General features: G+C 40.2%; 1 protein-coding gene across 1 annotated transcript in view; it reads right to left on the reverse strand.

Moving 5' to 3' along the window:
• The window catches only part of myo3b (myosin IIIB), a 548412-nt gene that overhangs the window by 365105 nt on the left and 169385 nt on the right, over positions 1 to 13922 (reverse strand). The window contains exons 9-11 of the mRNA XM_078227705.1: positions 12601 to 12750; positions 11278 to 11374; positions 607 to 723 (exon numbers count right to left, since the gene is read on the reverse strand). Coding sequence (XP_078083831.1) covers positions 607 to 723; positions 11278 to 11374; positions 12601 to 12750 — 364 coding nt within the window. The remainder of the gene's footprint in view (positions 1 to 606; positions 724 to 11277; positions 11375 to 12600; positions 12751 to 13922) is intronic.

A 13922-nucleotide genomic window follows, 5' to 3' on the forward strand; every position in this document is an offset into this window, starting at 1 on the left:
CCAGTATATCGAAATGATTTCCCCCCCCCACCCCCAGGCAAAGCAGCTCCCACTGGGGGCTCACCCTTTGGCATAGGTTGACAGTGCGAGCCTGTGCCAAGAGACAGTGCCAGGGGGCATTGCCAGGGCACTCCCCTGGGTGTTATATTTACCTTAACGTCCCTGGGGAGACCCCCACGACAGGTTTACGTCTAGGTGAGCCTGTCATATCGGCGTGGTGTCAATTTACAGCAGGGAAGTTGATATCTACCGAGGGGCGGCTTAATAACATTTAAATACATTCAAATTCAGGTAAAGCAGGTTCACGCTGATAATGATGTCACCAACAAGGAAGATTCGAAATCGCATTCTCGCCGGCGAGAATTGCGATTTCTGCATCTTGAGCCCGCTCTAGTATTCGCACGGATGGCGAGCGTGGGCTCAAGATTGCCCCCCCATAGTGTATGTTGCAATACCATGTCCAAGTCAGCAAGATCAATACTGGGTGCCAGAGAAATATTTGAGAGTAGTGGTACCATAGCCATAAGCAGAGATTGGGGATGGCACTTGGGAGTTTCCTGATTGTGCTACTTACAACATAAGATCAGTGTCATTTTGGGAACTTACCTCTGGAGTGTAAATTGGTAAGTCCTGGAAAGGGTTTAAAGCAATTAAAATGTCCCCAACGTAGGTGTATATCTGTAACTCCGAGTACCTTGTCTGTAGACAATATATGATGGTTTCCTAAAATATTATAAAATATGAAATTTTACAATGTGCTTCTGATAAAGATATTGTTCATTAGTTGAGCTGAAAAGAAAAATAAACTGGATATTCCACAAAAAGCCATATAAAGTTATGATAGAGTTAGAACAATTAAGAATATAATCTAACATTTTTATTATTAGAGGTTCAAAGGGAAGTAGAAACAGAAAAATAAGGAACTGTTAGAATTTTAGAAAACTATCTTTTTTTTGACTGTGTCAAAGAATGAACCTAGTTCTCGTCATTCTTGAAGGTGCTCTTATCCTGTGATCAGGCCTTGCAATGTGAATACTCAAGATGCAGTGATATTCAGTTGGCTCAGCTCGCTGAGTAGCTGGCTCATGATGCAGAGCGATGCCAACAACGCAGGTTCAATTCCCATACTGACTGAGGTTATTCATGAAGGCCTGCCTTCTCAATCTTGCCCCTTGCCCGAGGTGTGGTGATCCTCAGATTAAATCACCACCAGCCAGCTCTCCCTCTCAAAGGCGAGAGCAGCCTATAGTCATCGATGGTGACATTACCTTATCTTTACAAGCAGCATACATTTCCATAGTTCATTTGAATTAATCGATACAGACAAAACATATAAATAATTCTAATTCCCATGAGATTCATGAAAGATGGCAAAAAGCATTTCAAAAGATCTGTGACTCCAAAATCTGTCATCTCCTTTGCTTCCTTTTCCATGTGTTAGCTGCATATCTGCAATTCACATGCATAGCCACGTTTGCCTAAACAACTAATTAGAATCTCTGCAACCCTGCACTCCATCAGCAAACATCAAGTCATCATCTCCCACACTGTCACTGACCTCATCTACTCCACAGATCTTCCATCTATGGCCTCCAAACTCAAAGGCCTGGATTTTCACGATAACAGAGAACCTCTCCACTGTTGCAAAAATGGCTGAAGAGGGCCGAATCCAGAAGTTTCACCCCACAAACATGGCACATACTATTTCCATGGGGACAGGCATGTGCTTTTCGAGGAGGCAGCTGTCCACTGAAATCAGCAGCTGCCTCCACTCATGTGATTTTGATGCGAGAGGAGGTTGAAATCTGACATGTGCAGATTACAGCAGGTCTGAACTTTGTGGATTCATTTGGATAGCTAGGGTACACTTTTGGAGAGTTAGGGTACACCTTTTGGAAAAGGCCTAGGGATACTTTTGGGAGAGACCTCGTGCCACTTGGGATTGCTAAAATTAGGCATGAATGTGCATAAAGAGTGTATAAACTCATCAAAACCGTGAAGCACATTGGAACTGTCAAAAGCAACCATCAAAAGTGTCAAGCTGAACTGTCAAGAGGAGCTGTCAAATGTTCAAAGCATTTAAAACTCCTGCCCTTTAACTTTTTTGAAGAAACTGTCTGGAATGTTAAAAAAAAAATCTTATTATTTAACTGTTGACGTAAGCCTCAAGGTTTCCATTATTGGCTTATTGCTGCATGACTGATTTCACAACTGTCCAATATCATAGTTTGACAACTCCAAGTGGTTATGGGCTGTTTGGTGTGGGACTATGAATTCCAAAGTTTGTTTTCATGAGGGTTTATGCAACTTAATGAAATAGTATAAAGGGTAATTTAGCTGATGGAATGTAAATGTAGCAAATGGGTTTTCATGAAGGAGAGTTTTTTAAAACATTGAGCGGAATCCTCTCATCTCTGGTGGGTTTGGTGGTGGACGAGAGTGGAGAATCTAACAGAAACCAAAAAGTCAAAAACCCGCCAACATAAAATCACACTGCAATTCTCCTCATGGCGGGTCAGTCTTCCTGCTGGCTGGTGACGTGGGGGGCATCTCAAGGGGTGCAATGTGGAAGGAGGATTGTGCAAGGAGGGGGAGGGAAGGGAAGGGCAAGGACTCATAATGGCAGGTAGAGGGCAAGGAGATAGATGAAGATGAATAGTGGAAGGCAGAGGGGAGACTGAGTAGAGGGAAGCCAGATCCCGACAAGGCTGCATGAAAAGCTCATAAGCAAGTGAGTCAAAAGGGAACCACATTGTTAACTAGTAAGTGATGCACAAGGACTTCAGATGCGGTGGGTAGAGTCCAAGCGAGGCATGGGCACCTCGCGGATGATGGGCTTGGGGGTTGGGGGAGTGGGGGAAAGAGGATGGTAGAATTGAAGAACAGACTTTTTCTTGAGGCTGCTAGCCTTTTTCCTCTGGGTTGCTGAAATCCTGCACAATCTGGTGAACATGATGTGGAGATGCCGGCGTTGGACTGCGGTAAACACAGTAAGAGTTTTAACAACACCAGGTTAAAGTCCAACAGGTTTATTTGGTAGCAAATGCCATTAGCTTTCGTCTAAATAAACCACAACCACTGGTTCTCCTTGGTCAACTCTACTAGTTACATCCTCAAAGAATTCCAATACATTAGTCAAGCATGATATCCCTTTCGTAAATCTATGCTGACTTTGTCTGATTATACCACTGCCTTCCAAAGCTAATGGCATTTGCTACCAAATAAACCCGTTGGACTTTAACCTGGTGTTGTTAAAACGCTTACAATCTGGTGAAGACAGGTGGGCTGGAGAAAGTGGTACGAGTGTGTTGGACTGGTATTGTAAATATGGCGCCAGGTTCGTGCCTGGTACCCTGGCAGTACCCGCCAGACACCCCGATGGGCAGGGCAGGCCCACCGGGCATCCTGGTTGCCCATCAGGCACCAGAACCGAGTCTCTACCTCCCCTGCTGGCAAGGATCACATCCCGGCACTTTTTTTGCACTAAGTGCCATAAGATTGCATTTTCAAACTCGCCCATAAAACGAGTCTGAAACCCTACAATTTTCTTGCTCATTCGGTACTTAGAATTATTTTTCGTAGAATTCCGTCCTTAGTTTCAAAAACAGAGAATGCTGTCAATTGGGCGAGATTTTCCCAATATAAAAGGGCCGTGGAGTGTAAAGCATAGTTTGGCATAGACTGTACGAAGGGATGTTGTGGGGGCGGGGGGGGGGGGGGGTAGAGGGGCATATGATAGCATGGAGGTAATGGGGGGGCCAAGGGAAGTGGACAAAATGGCACAGATTGGCATGGAGGGTATGAGGGCCATAGGGACTATGTGGCATGTGACATGGATAGGGTATGGGGAGGCTGTGGGGCATGAGGATTGAGAGAGTGAGGGCTGGAGGCCTGTTTAAATTTTTGGGTTTTCAAAAAACTTTGATACAATGCTAGTGCACCGGGATAGGCCTTCTGACCAGCTTGCCTCGCTACTCATCATCCTCTACACTCATTCCAGGATCACCCAGCCCAAATCCCAGAGAAACAAGTCTTAGTGAGGAGCTGAAGGGAATCAACATTAGTAGAGACATGGTTTTGGGGAAATTGATGGGATTGAACGTGGATAAATCTCCAGGTCTTGATAATCTTCATCCCCGAGTACTTAAGGAAGTGGCCCTGGGAATAGTAGATCCATTGGTGGTTATTTTCTAAAATTCTTTGGACTTTTGACTGGTTTCTACAGATTGGAGGGTAGATAATGTAAGCCTGCTATTCAGAAAGGGAGGTAGAGGGAAACAGGGAACTATAGATCAGTGAACCTAACGTCAGTATTGGGGAAGTTGCTGGAGTCCATTATTAAGGATTTCATAACTCAGCATTTGGAAGGCAGTGGTATAATCAGACAAAGTCAGCATAGATTTACGAAAGGGATATCATGCTTGACTAATGTATTGGAATTCTTTGAGGATGTAACTAGTAGAGTTGACCAAGGAGAACCAGTGGTTGTGGTTTATTTAGACTTTCAGAGGGATTTTGACAAGGTCTCACGTAACAGACTACTATGTAAAGCTAAAGCACATGACTGCAGGTAATGTCTTGAGATGGATAGAAAGCTGATTAGCAGATAGGAAGCAAAGAGTTGGCATAAATGGATCTTTTTCTGATTGGTAGTCAGTGACTAGTGGGGTTCCGCAGGGATCTGTGCTAGCACCCCAACTGTTCACATTATATATTAATGATTTGGAAGAGGGAACTGAATGTATCATCTCCAAATTTGCAGATGACACAAAGTTGGGTGGGAGGGTGAGCTGTGAGGAGGATGCAGAGATGCTTCAGCGGGATTTGAACAAAGCATATGCATGGCAGATGCAGTATAATATGGATAAATGTGAGGTTATACACTTTGGTAGCAATAATAGGAAGACAGATCATTACTTAAATGGGTGCAAATTGAGAGAGGAGGATACTCAGCGAGACCTTGATGACCTCATGCATCAGTCACTGAAAGTAAGGGCGCAGGTACAGCAGGCAAATGGTATGTTGTACTTCATAGCGAGAGGATTTGAGTATAGGGAGAGGGATGTTTTGCTGCAATTGTACAGGGTGTTGGTGAGGCTACACCTGGAATATTGTGTACAGTTTTGGAGTCCTTATCTGAGGAAGGATGTCCTTGCTATAGAGGGGGCACAGCGAAAGTTTAGCAGGCTGATTCCTGGGATGGCAGGTCTGTCATATGAAGAGAGACTAAGTCAGTTAGGATTATATTCAATGGAGTTTAGAAGAGTGAGAGGGGATCTCATTGAAACTCATAAAATTCTAACAGGGTTAGACAGGGTAGATTCAAAAAGAATGCTCCCAATGGTGGGGGAGTCCAGAACCAGGAGTCGTGGTTTGAGGATAAGGGGTAAACCTTTTAGAACTGAGGTGAGGAAAAATTTCTTCACCGAGAGGGTGGTGAATGTGTGGAATTCACTACCACAGAATATAGTTGAGGCCAAAACGTTGTCTGATTTCAAGAAGAAATTAGATATAGCTCTAGAGGCTAAAAGGATCAAGGGATATAGGGGGAAGGTGGGATCATGATATTGAATTTGATGTTCAGCCATGGTCAAAATGAATGGCAGAGCAGGCTTGAAGGGCCAAATGGCCTACTCCTGCTTCTAGTTTCTATGTTTCTAGAACGCCACTAGTGGGGAATGTCCCAACTCTCTGTTCCCGATCCTGATCAGAAAATTTGGGCCATTAAGTTTTTGTATTACCTGCAACCTGCTGTCTCTGTTTAAGAAGTGCTTGCGAAATTAAATTGATTTCCCGCACCAAGGAACTTTCTTTATATTTGGTTAACAACATCAACTTTATAGCCCTGCTATGAGCAGACAGGACACATAATATTTATATTTGCACAGTACTTTGTCCACCTAATTCTGACTGTTGATTTGTGAGAGAAGGGCTTTTCAATTAAATAGCTAAGAGAACTTCTTAAAATATTAAATGTTGTCAGCAAATATCAGGCACGCATGTCCAAGATTATTTAAATTCATACTACATTTGCTTTCTTTCTGCGAGTGTGAATCTTACCGGTAATTCCAAAAACACCACATTTAAAAAAAAAATTATTACCAAATGCTCATTTCTTTCCTCAATAATTTTTCTCATCTCCTTTCAGGGCATTGATTCCTTGCTGGGAATAGCTGCAGGGAGATGGCTCATCAAGTTGCCTATTATTCATGTGAGCTTTCACACAGTATCAGCAGGATATTCAATTGCATATTGTATAACAAGCTAAACACACCTGGCACTCACACATGGAAAAATCCAGCAAAGGATGCTAGACAGGGATGAGAAATGAATGAGATCTGCATGATTTTTCTTTCTCTAACCTAATGCTGCTATGCTAATTTTAATACCGCTATCACTGTCCCTGTTGTGTTCAGTTAACTATAGCAGCATGCTATAGACAGAGCAAACTGATTCTGCAACCAACGGATCAGATGAAAACTCTGCAGTCATGCCGCATCCAATTGTGAATGGAGGATGAGAATTAAACAACTAACCGAAGGAGAAGGCTCCACCAACATTCTGGTGGAGCCCGAAAGCGAGTGGCTTTTGCTACCAAATAAACCTGTTGGACTTTAACTTGGTGTTGTTAGACTTCTTACAGAGCCCAACAAGTCAGTACAATAGAAAAGGCTGGAACATATGCATGCATCTTTGGTGAGGAGTGCCAAGTGGATGATTAATCTTGGCCTCCTCTAGAGCCACCCAGTCTTCAGGTGCCACTCTTCAGCCAATTTGATTCATTCCGAGTGATATCAAGAAATGGTTGAATGCACTAGATACAGAAAAGGATATGGCCACTAACAACACAGTAGACAGCTATGGTAATGAAGACTTATGCTCCAGAACCAGCCATTCCCTGAGCCAAACTACAACACTGGCATCTACCCACCAATATGGAAAATTACCTGGCTATGTCTTGTCTGCAAAAATCCAATCTTGTCCCCATCAGTCTACTCTTAATCATCAGCAAAGTGATGGTAAGTGGCATCAGCAGTTCCATCAAGCAACACTTACTCAGCAATAACCTAATGTTCAGATTGGGTTCCACCAGGGCCTCACAGCTCTAGAACTCATTAAAGCTTTGGTCCCAGTATGGACAAAAGAGACAGATTCCAAAGTTGACATGAGGTCAAGGCAGCATTTGACCAAGTACGGCATCAAGGAGGCGGAGCAAAATTGAAATCAATGGGAATCTAAAACAAAAATTCTCCACTGCTTGAAGTCATATTTAATACAGAGGAATATGATTGTTGCTGTTTGAAACCAGTCACCTCAGTCCCAGGACATTGTTGCAAGTGTTCCTCAGGGTAGGGTCCTAGGCCCAACCACCTTCAGTTGCTTCATCAATGACCTTCCTTCCATCATAAGTAGAGATGTTCACTGATGATTGCACAGTATTCAGTATCATCCACCAGTCATCAGATACTGAAGCAATTCATGTCCATATGGTCAACATTCAATCTTGGGCTGAGAAGTGGCAAGCAGTGCCGCTACATAAGTACCAGGCAATGACCATCTCCAATAAGAGAGAACCTAACAGTTGCATCTTGATTTTCAGTGGCATTACCAACACCAAATCCACCACCATCATCATCCTGGGAGTTACCATTGGACATAAACAGAACTTGACCAGCCATATATTGTGGCTACAAGAGCAGGTCCAGAAGTCGGGTATTGCTGTGGCAAGTGACTCACCTCCTGACTCCCCAAAACCTGTCAACCAGCTACAAGGCACATTAGAGGTGTAATGGAATACTCCCCACTTTCCCTTGTCATAATATTATATATTTTATAAAAAAAGAGAATCTTTCTTTTAAAGGACACAAGGGGCCTTAAAATAGGCTGCAAAACGTCACCTGGTCTTTTACAATTGCAATGTTTGTCAAGCTCCTGGAAGGTCACATAGATTGCATATAGACATCTCCAGACATGTGAAGACAACTGAAATTTAATGCACATTTCCATAAGGGTAAACGGGAACTCATTGACCATGGCATCCCTGGAGGGGTGAATAGCTCTTTTCTATGTCACCAAACCCAGAAATAATTGGAACTGTGGCCAAGTGGCCAACAGCTTGAGCAACTAGGGCCAACATAAAATTGGACACTTTAAATTAATATGCAGCCAAACTGCTTCTACAAGCAAAGCCTGATGGAATATGGACAAGGTTACCACAGGTCAAAAGTCAACAGGGACAAAGCCAGACCTGTCTTGCATATTGAACAGAGATGCTCAACCTCAACAATGGAAGAATCGTTATGATCCAAAACCCATCAAGAGGTATTCAGCCAGAACAATTGAAAAATACATTCTGTTAGTGTATTCCCCAGTTTCAGCTTGCTATTAGCCATATCTCGAAAGGAGATATGCACATCTAGGATGACCTGGCCTAACCTCATTGGATGCTATGACCTCCCCCCGCCCTGTCACCCCATTGGCTGAAACTTAGAGAACATTCCAGAAGGGCATAAAAATGGTCAATTTAAGACAAACCCCAGCGAAGACTTGAATGGCCTACTGCGAACTGTAATGATGGAAGAGGGCTTGCAAGATTCTTTGTACCAAGAATACCCGCGTTCATCTGTCGATGCAAGCTCAGTGAATTGAATCCAACAGCCCAGTCAACTTCACCACAACGGGTAGTATATGTGTTTTTCAGACAATCAGCCTAGTCTGGGGAAAAGTTAACTTAATTTGTGTAACAGTTGTTTCTTTAGCTTTATTAAAAACACTTGCAAGTTAGGTTTGACCACAGTCCTTTGTCTGTCTCATAAAGTAAGAACACCTGGGTAAACAAATTTTGAGTAATAAACTGGTTAAGTGTTTGTATAGAATATTTCATGGACAACAGAATTATTCAAGTTAATGGCTAAGACATTTAAATGGTTAATTACCTTGACTAAAAGACAATGGATGGGGCTATGCCCCAGATCTGGGCTAACCCTTATTGGGTTATGGAAGCATGCTTTGGCAGTTTGGGATAGCAGTCATTTTGTTGAACAGTATAAAGTCAGGCTGAGAACAGCTACTTTGATGCAGAAGTCCCAGGAAGAGCTCCAAGAGACATCATCAGTTAGGGTTCTTGGCCAAAGGAAAACTAAGGAGCAGGTGTCCAGAAATGAACTGTTGTTCTGCTGAGAGAAATCCAAGCAAACTTCAATACTGTAACTGCAGAACTAGCGAGGAACAAGAAATTTTCTCTCTATTCCAAAATTTGCTGACTTCACAAGAAAAGGCAAAGATGGACCAATTCACTGCAGAAACCATCACAGCTGAAAGGCATCACAGTTTCCACATCTATGTTGACAACCCTAAACTCTGCCTCACCGCCACCTCGCTGAAACCAATAATTGGGAGGGAAGACCCAATTAATACATTTGATGCCTTTGCGTTCTTCTGATCACATTTGATTTCAAAGAGGATAATGAGCGGTGCTAACTGAATGAAAAACACGTTCCAAATAAACCTCTAGATGTCAAATTATTGATTATCATTTTTGAGTGCATTGAGCACATTTGAGTGTAAAAATGGCATCAAAAATTTCTGGTAGGGATGGGATGCTTTGCCACAAAGTAATTGAGTAGCATCTTGTTGCATCTTTTTAAAAGAGAAGTGGATAATCATTTGAAACAATAGAAGTTAAAAGGCTATATAGAGGGAGAACTGAGCAATAGGGTTAGTTTGGGGCTAATCTAGTAAAGAGTCAGCGAATACACAATGGAGCAGGTGGTATATTTCATCTAATGGAAAGTCAGAAGTGACATTGTCTGCTTGAAATGCTGTCATACTGAATACTAAATAAACAATAACAATTTATACGGCCCTGTGAAATATTCACACAAAAGTGCGCAAGGTGCAAAACAGTCCTGCATATATCCCATGGCTCATTGTTAGAAAGTACAATAATTTAATTCCCTCTGTGCACTGCAGCAAAACATTTGCTTAAAATAGAAGTCAGATAATTAATATATGAAATTATTTTCCCTCACATCACTGAAAAAATGGTTGGCAAGTGTTAATTGACATGTGGCACTAAATATTTCTCCCAAGGTAAAGTTTTACTTTCTCTCTTGATCATTTGATGGAAGAACACATCATTTTTTGCATTTTAACATTTGCAAATGATCACAACTGAAAACTTGGGTTAGCCCTACAATCAAATTCATAAAAGAATGAAATTATGATTTTCTTTAACTATTAATATGTAGGAAAGCTTTAATAAACAATCAGCAAGGTGCAAAATCTCCCAGCACCTGCATACGTCAAACTCCAGAAAGTTTTCTGTGAAAAATCATTAAACATCACACATCAATACCATTCAGATAATTTTTTGGAATACTTTTGGCAGTTATCTTGCTTTCTCTGTACCTTTGATATAATTCTAAAAAATAAATTGAAAATGTAATAATTGTATCCAAACTTCAAAGAAATTAATCAACTTGGCTATGAAGATCTACTACTGGCAAAGCAGAAGGTTTCTCCAAAATTACCATTACATTCAAGATGTTGTACATCAGATATCAGATTTAAATTGCTTGTTTTGCATATCTTCATATTCATTTCTCCCATGAAAGAATGGTGTTGAATGTTGGAAAGATTTTCAGGCTGAATGACAACCTGTTGAACCATGTTGTGATCTCTCTTTCCATGACTAAAAGTCTTGGAGTGGGACTTGAACCCTGGGCCTTACAGCTCAAAAGCATGAGGACTACCGATTGAGCTACAAGACCTCCGTCATGTTTAGATAAAAGAGAAAGAAGGCAATTTGCAAACATTGACAGCTTCCCCTCATTGCCTTAGTATTTCCGAAGTACCAATATCAACCTAAATTTAGGGCCCTAGCCATAAAGGCACAAGTCAGATTCGCAGCTGAACGTCACAACTGATCACCAGATTCATGAATACTGCTAAGCAACGTCATGAGAGAGACACGTGAGAATTGTCTAAAAATATACTACTGAAACAGGAGCTCAACCCAAGTTGCATTCATTTCTAATATATAAAAAACAGAAAACGCTGGAATATTTAGCAGGTACGCTATGTGGACAGTGAAAAAAGATATAGCTTTTTAGGTTAATTATATTTTCTGACTTGTTGAATTTTTCATGTATTTTGTTTTTATAATTTAAAATTTTCAGCATCTGCAGTATTTTATTTTTTGCATTATTTTGTACTGAACTGTTCACTAAATTCTGACTTATCATTGAAGCTAAGGAATATTTATGAAAACCATACCTCATCTAAGATTTCAAGGGTGACCAGGTCATTAGTCATCTTCTGACTGTTACCCTCCGAGGCTCTCATGTGACTTTTTCTGATATTTTTTTGCTTGCTTAAAGTAAAGTTAAAAATGATAGTCAGTGAATGGATTTGTAACACTTCACAATGGATAAGAATGATTCTTTATAATCAGGTTTGCACATAACTACACTGACTGCAGCTGACAAACTGAGTATCTGAAAGATTGCTTTATTTAAGTAAATCATGACATCATCTAATTAACCATTTCATTGTCATCAAAAAATACACAAAATTAAGCAATAAATGAATAATGTTCCAACTACAGAATAACTTTAAACAATTATGTTGTTTAAACATGTGTGACATAATAAGCATTTGTTCATTGGGATGTTCAGAAAGGTGCCAGCAGAAGAAACATTATTTGTTGATGTCAAAAGAAATTTGGAGTCGTTTTTGTCATGAGCTGAACTCCACTTAATTAGCTAAAATACATCTGTTTTTCAAGTACACAAAATCAATTTGTATTTATATAGCACCTTTAAGGTAAAAAACTCTAGATGCTGCACAGGAGTACTATAAAACAAAATCTGCCAAAAATAGTCATTGGCCTGTAGCTTCCTCAGACTGGTTACCACTCCATACCAATTTAACTGTGCTTAAATTTTAAAGCGATTGTCTCACCCAACCTTCCTAACTTCCAGGGCTAATCCACCTAATCTACACATCCCCTGGACAGTAAGGTGCAATTTAGCATGGCCAATCCATCTAACCTGCACATCTTTGGACTGTGGGAGGAAACACGTGCAGACACGGCGAGAACATGCAAACTCCACACAGTCACCCAAGGCTGGAATCAAATACGGGCTGTGAGGCAGCAGTATGTCCACTATGCCACTGTACCGCCCTATGTAGCATCTATATCTGTATCATCAAATTACGGGTAATTTGGAGCGGAATTAGCTCTATAGCGCTGAATGAAAATTATTTTATCAAGTAGCCCTTTACAAACAATAGCTGCATCCTGCCACTCTCTGGTCATATTCAAGTATTGCAAAACAACCTGTAAACAAAAACTCTGCACCAACTGACATTGAAGTGATGCAAACAATATATAGACTTGCACATTAGTATGACTGACTTTGACTATATTCTGTTATAAGTACACTACAATCTTACAAACTATTTAGCAATACACTTACATTGCCAGTAATATGAAATGTAATTGTTCACTTATGTAGTATTTTCAGCTACTATTAGCCGCTTTAAATTCCAAAATATCTCAGGTAAAACTATTTTACTGATATTATTGTATCATACCTTGTTTTTGCTGAACACTGCTGTTGTACTTCGATCAGGTTAGCTAATTGCTGTTGTAGGGTCACACCTTTCCCATGAGCAATATTAATAAATGGGTGTTTCAGCAAATAACTAACAGATGGGCGCTTTTCAAAGTCCTTAATCAGACATCTAGAGAAAGGGGGAAAATGACAAATAAAAATGTTGAACAGACATGTCATTTAAATACTGTATAGAAATAATCATATTATTTAAAAGTGTAACACAGACTGAGAACATACAATACAAAGCTGTGTGCTACATAATCACATTCTTTTTGGTAATTAATAGTGAAATTGTTTGTGTTTTTTAAATGATTCAATAAACCCAAACAAAACCTGCAAGAATTTTGAAAAAGATAAATCAATGTCAGTTTTTATCTGTTCAGTGAAGTATTCTGAGGGATTGATGTGGATAGAAATTGTATCTTAGAGCCGAGAATTATGAAGAATTAAAAGTTCAAACATCAAAATAATTTCAATAGTTTACAGATTTCAACTTAGATCAATACTTTGGGACATTAGTGTTGCTTAATTTGATATTATGTTGCTTTCATATTAATGAAAATAAATTGAAAGGTGGATAGTTGATTTACCACTGTTTCAGGTCTCAATCATTTGCTGTTTAAGGTAGGCAAAAGGTCATCCACAGTTTTTTCACAAACATTTCAAAATCTCTTTCACAAACTAGAATCTGTATTTAAAATGTCCATGTGGGCTCCAAGCTTTGATACTGACAATTATTATATCATGCTCTACATTTCAGAAAACGACGGAAAGTTAAACACAGACATAATAAGCATAATACATAGAAACCAATCTTATTTATATAGTTACACAAGTTTCACCTACCATTAAAGGAGAGATAAAGTATAATTTCTTGAACTACAATTGTACCGGCAAGTGATAAGCAGCTCGCATCATTGGTTGTTCCTTTGTTTAGCCCAATTTCACAATCGCTCTAATGCCTTATCCTCTAAGGACATTCCACATCATCTTCAATGTGCTCTACAGCTACAGTTTGTGTGTTGGTTGCCACTATCTCACACATTTATTTCTGCATTTTCCTGGCAGTGATGTAAGCAGGATTTGCTGGGTGTCGTTTGTGCTTATTATTGTACACTGCAGCTCGCCATAGTAAAGCTGAAAAACTGGTGACTTATCTCATCCACCTTTTCCAATGCATTTGATAATACATATCAATAAGTTCATCCAAGCAGAGAAATTAATCATTTTGCTTATTCTTCAAATCAATTTAATTTACAACCTTCTACCACTGACTGTGAGGACCAATGTTTAAAGGAC

The sequence above is a fragment of the Mustelus asterias genome, chromosome 14, assembly GCF_964213995.1.
Source record: "Mustelus asterias chromosome 14, sMusAst1.hap1.1, whole genome shotgun sequence".
Lineage (NCBI taxonomy): Eukaryota > Metazoa > Chordata > Chondrichthyes > Carcharhiniformes > Triakidae > Mustelus > Mustelus asterias.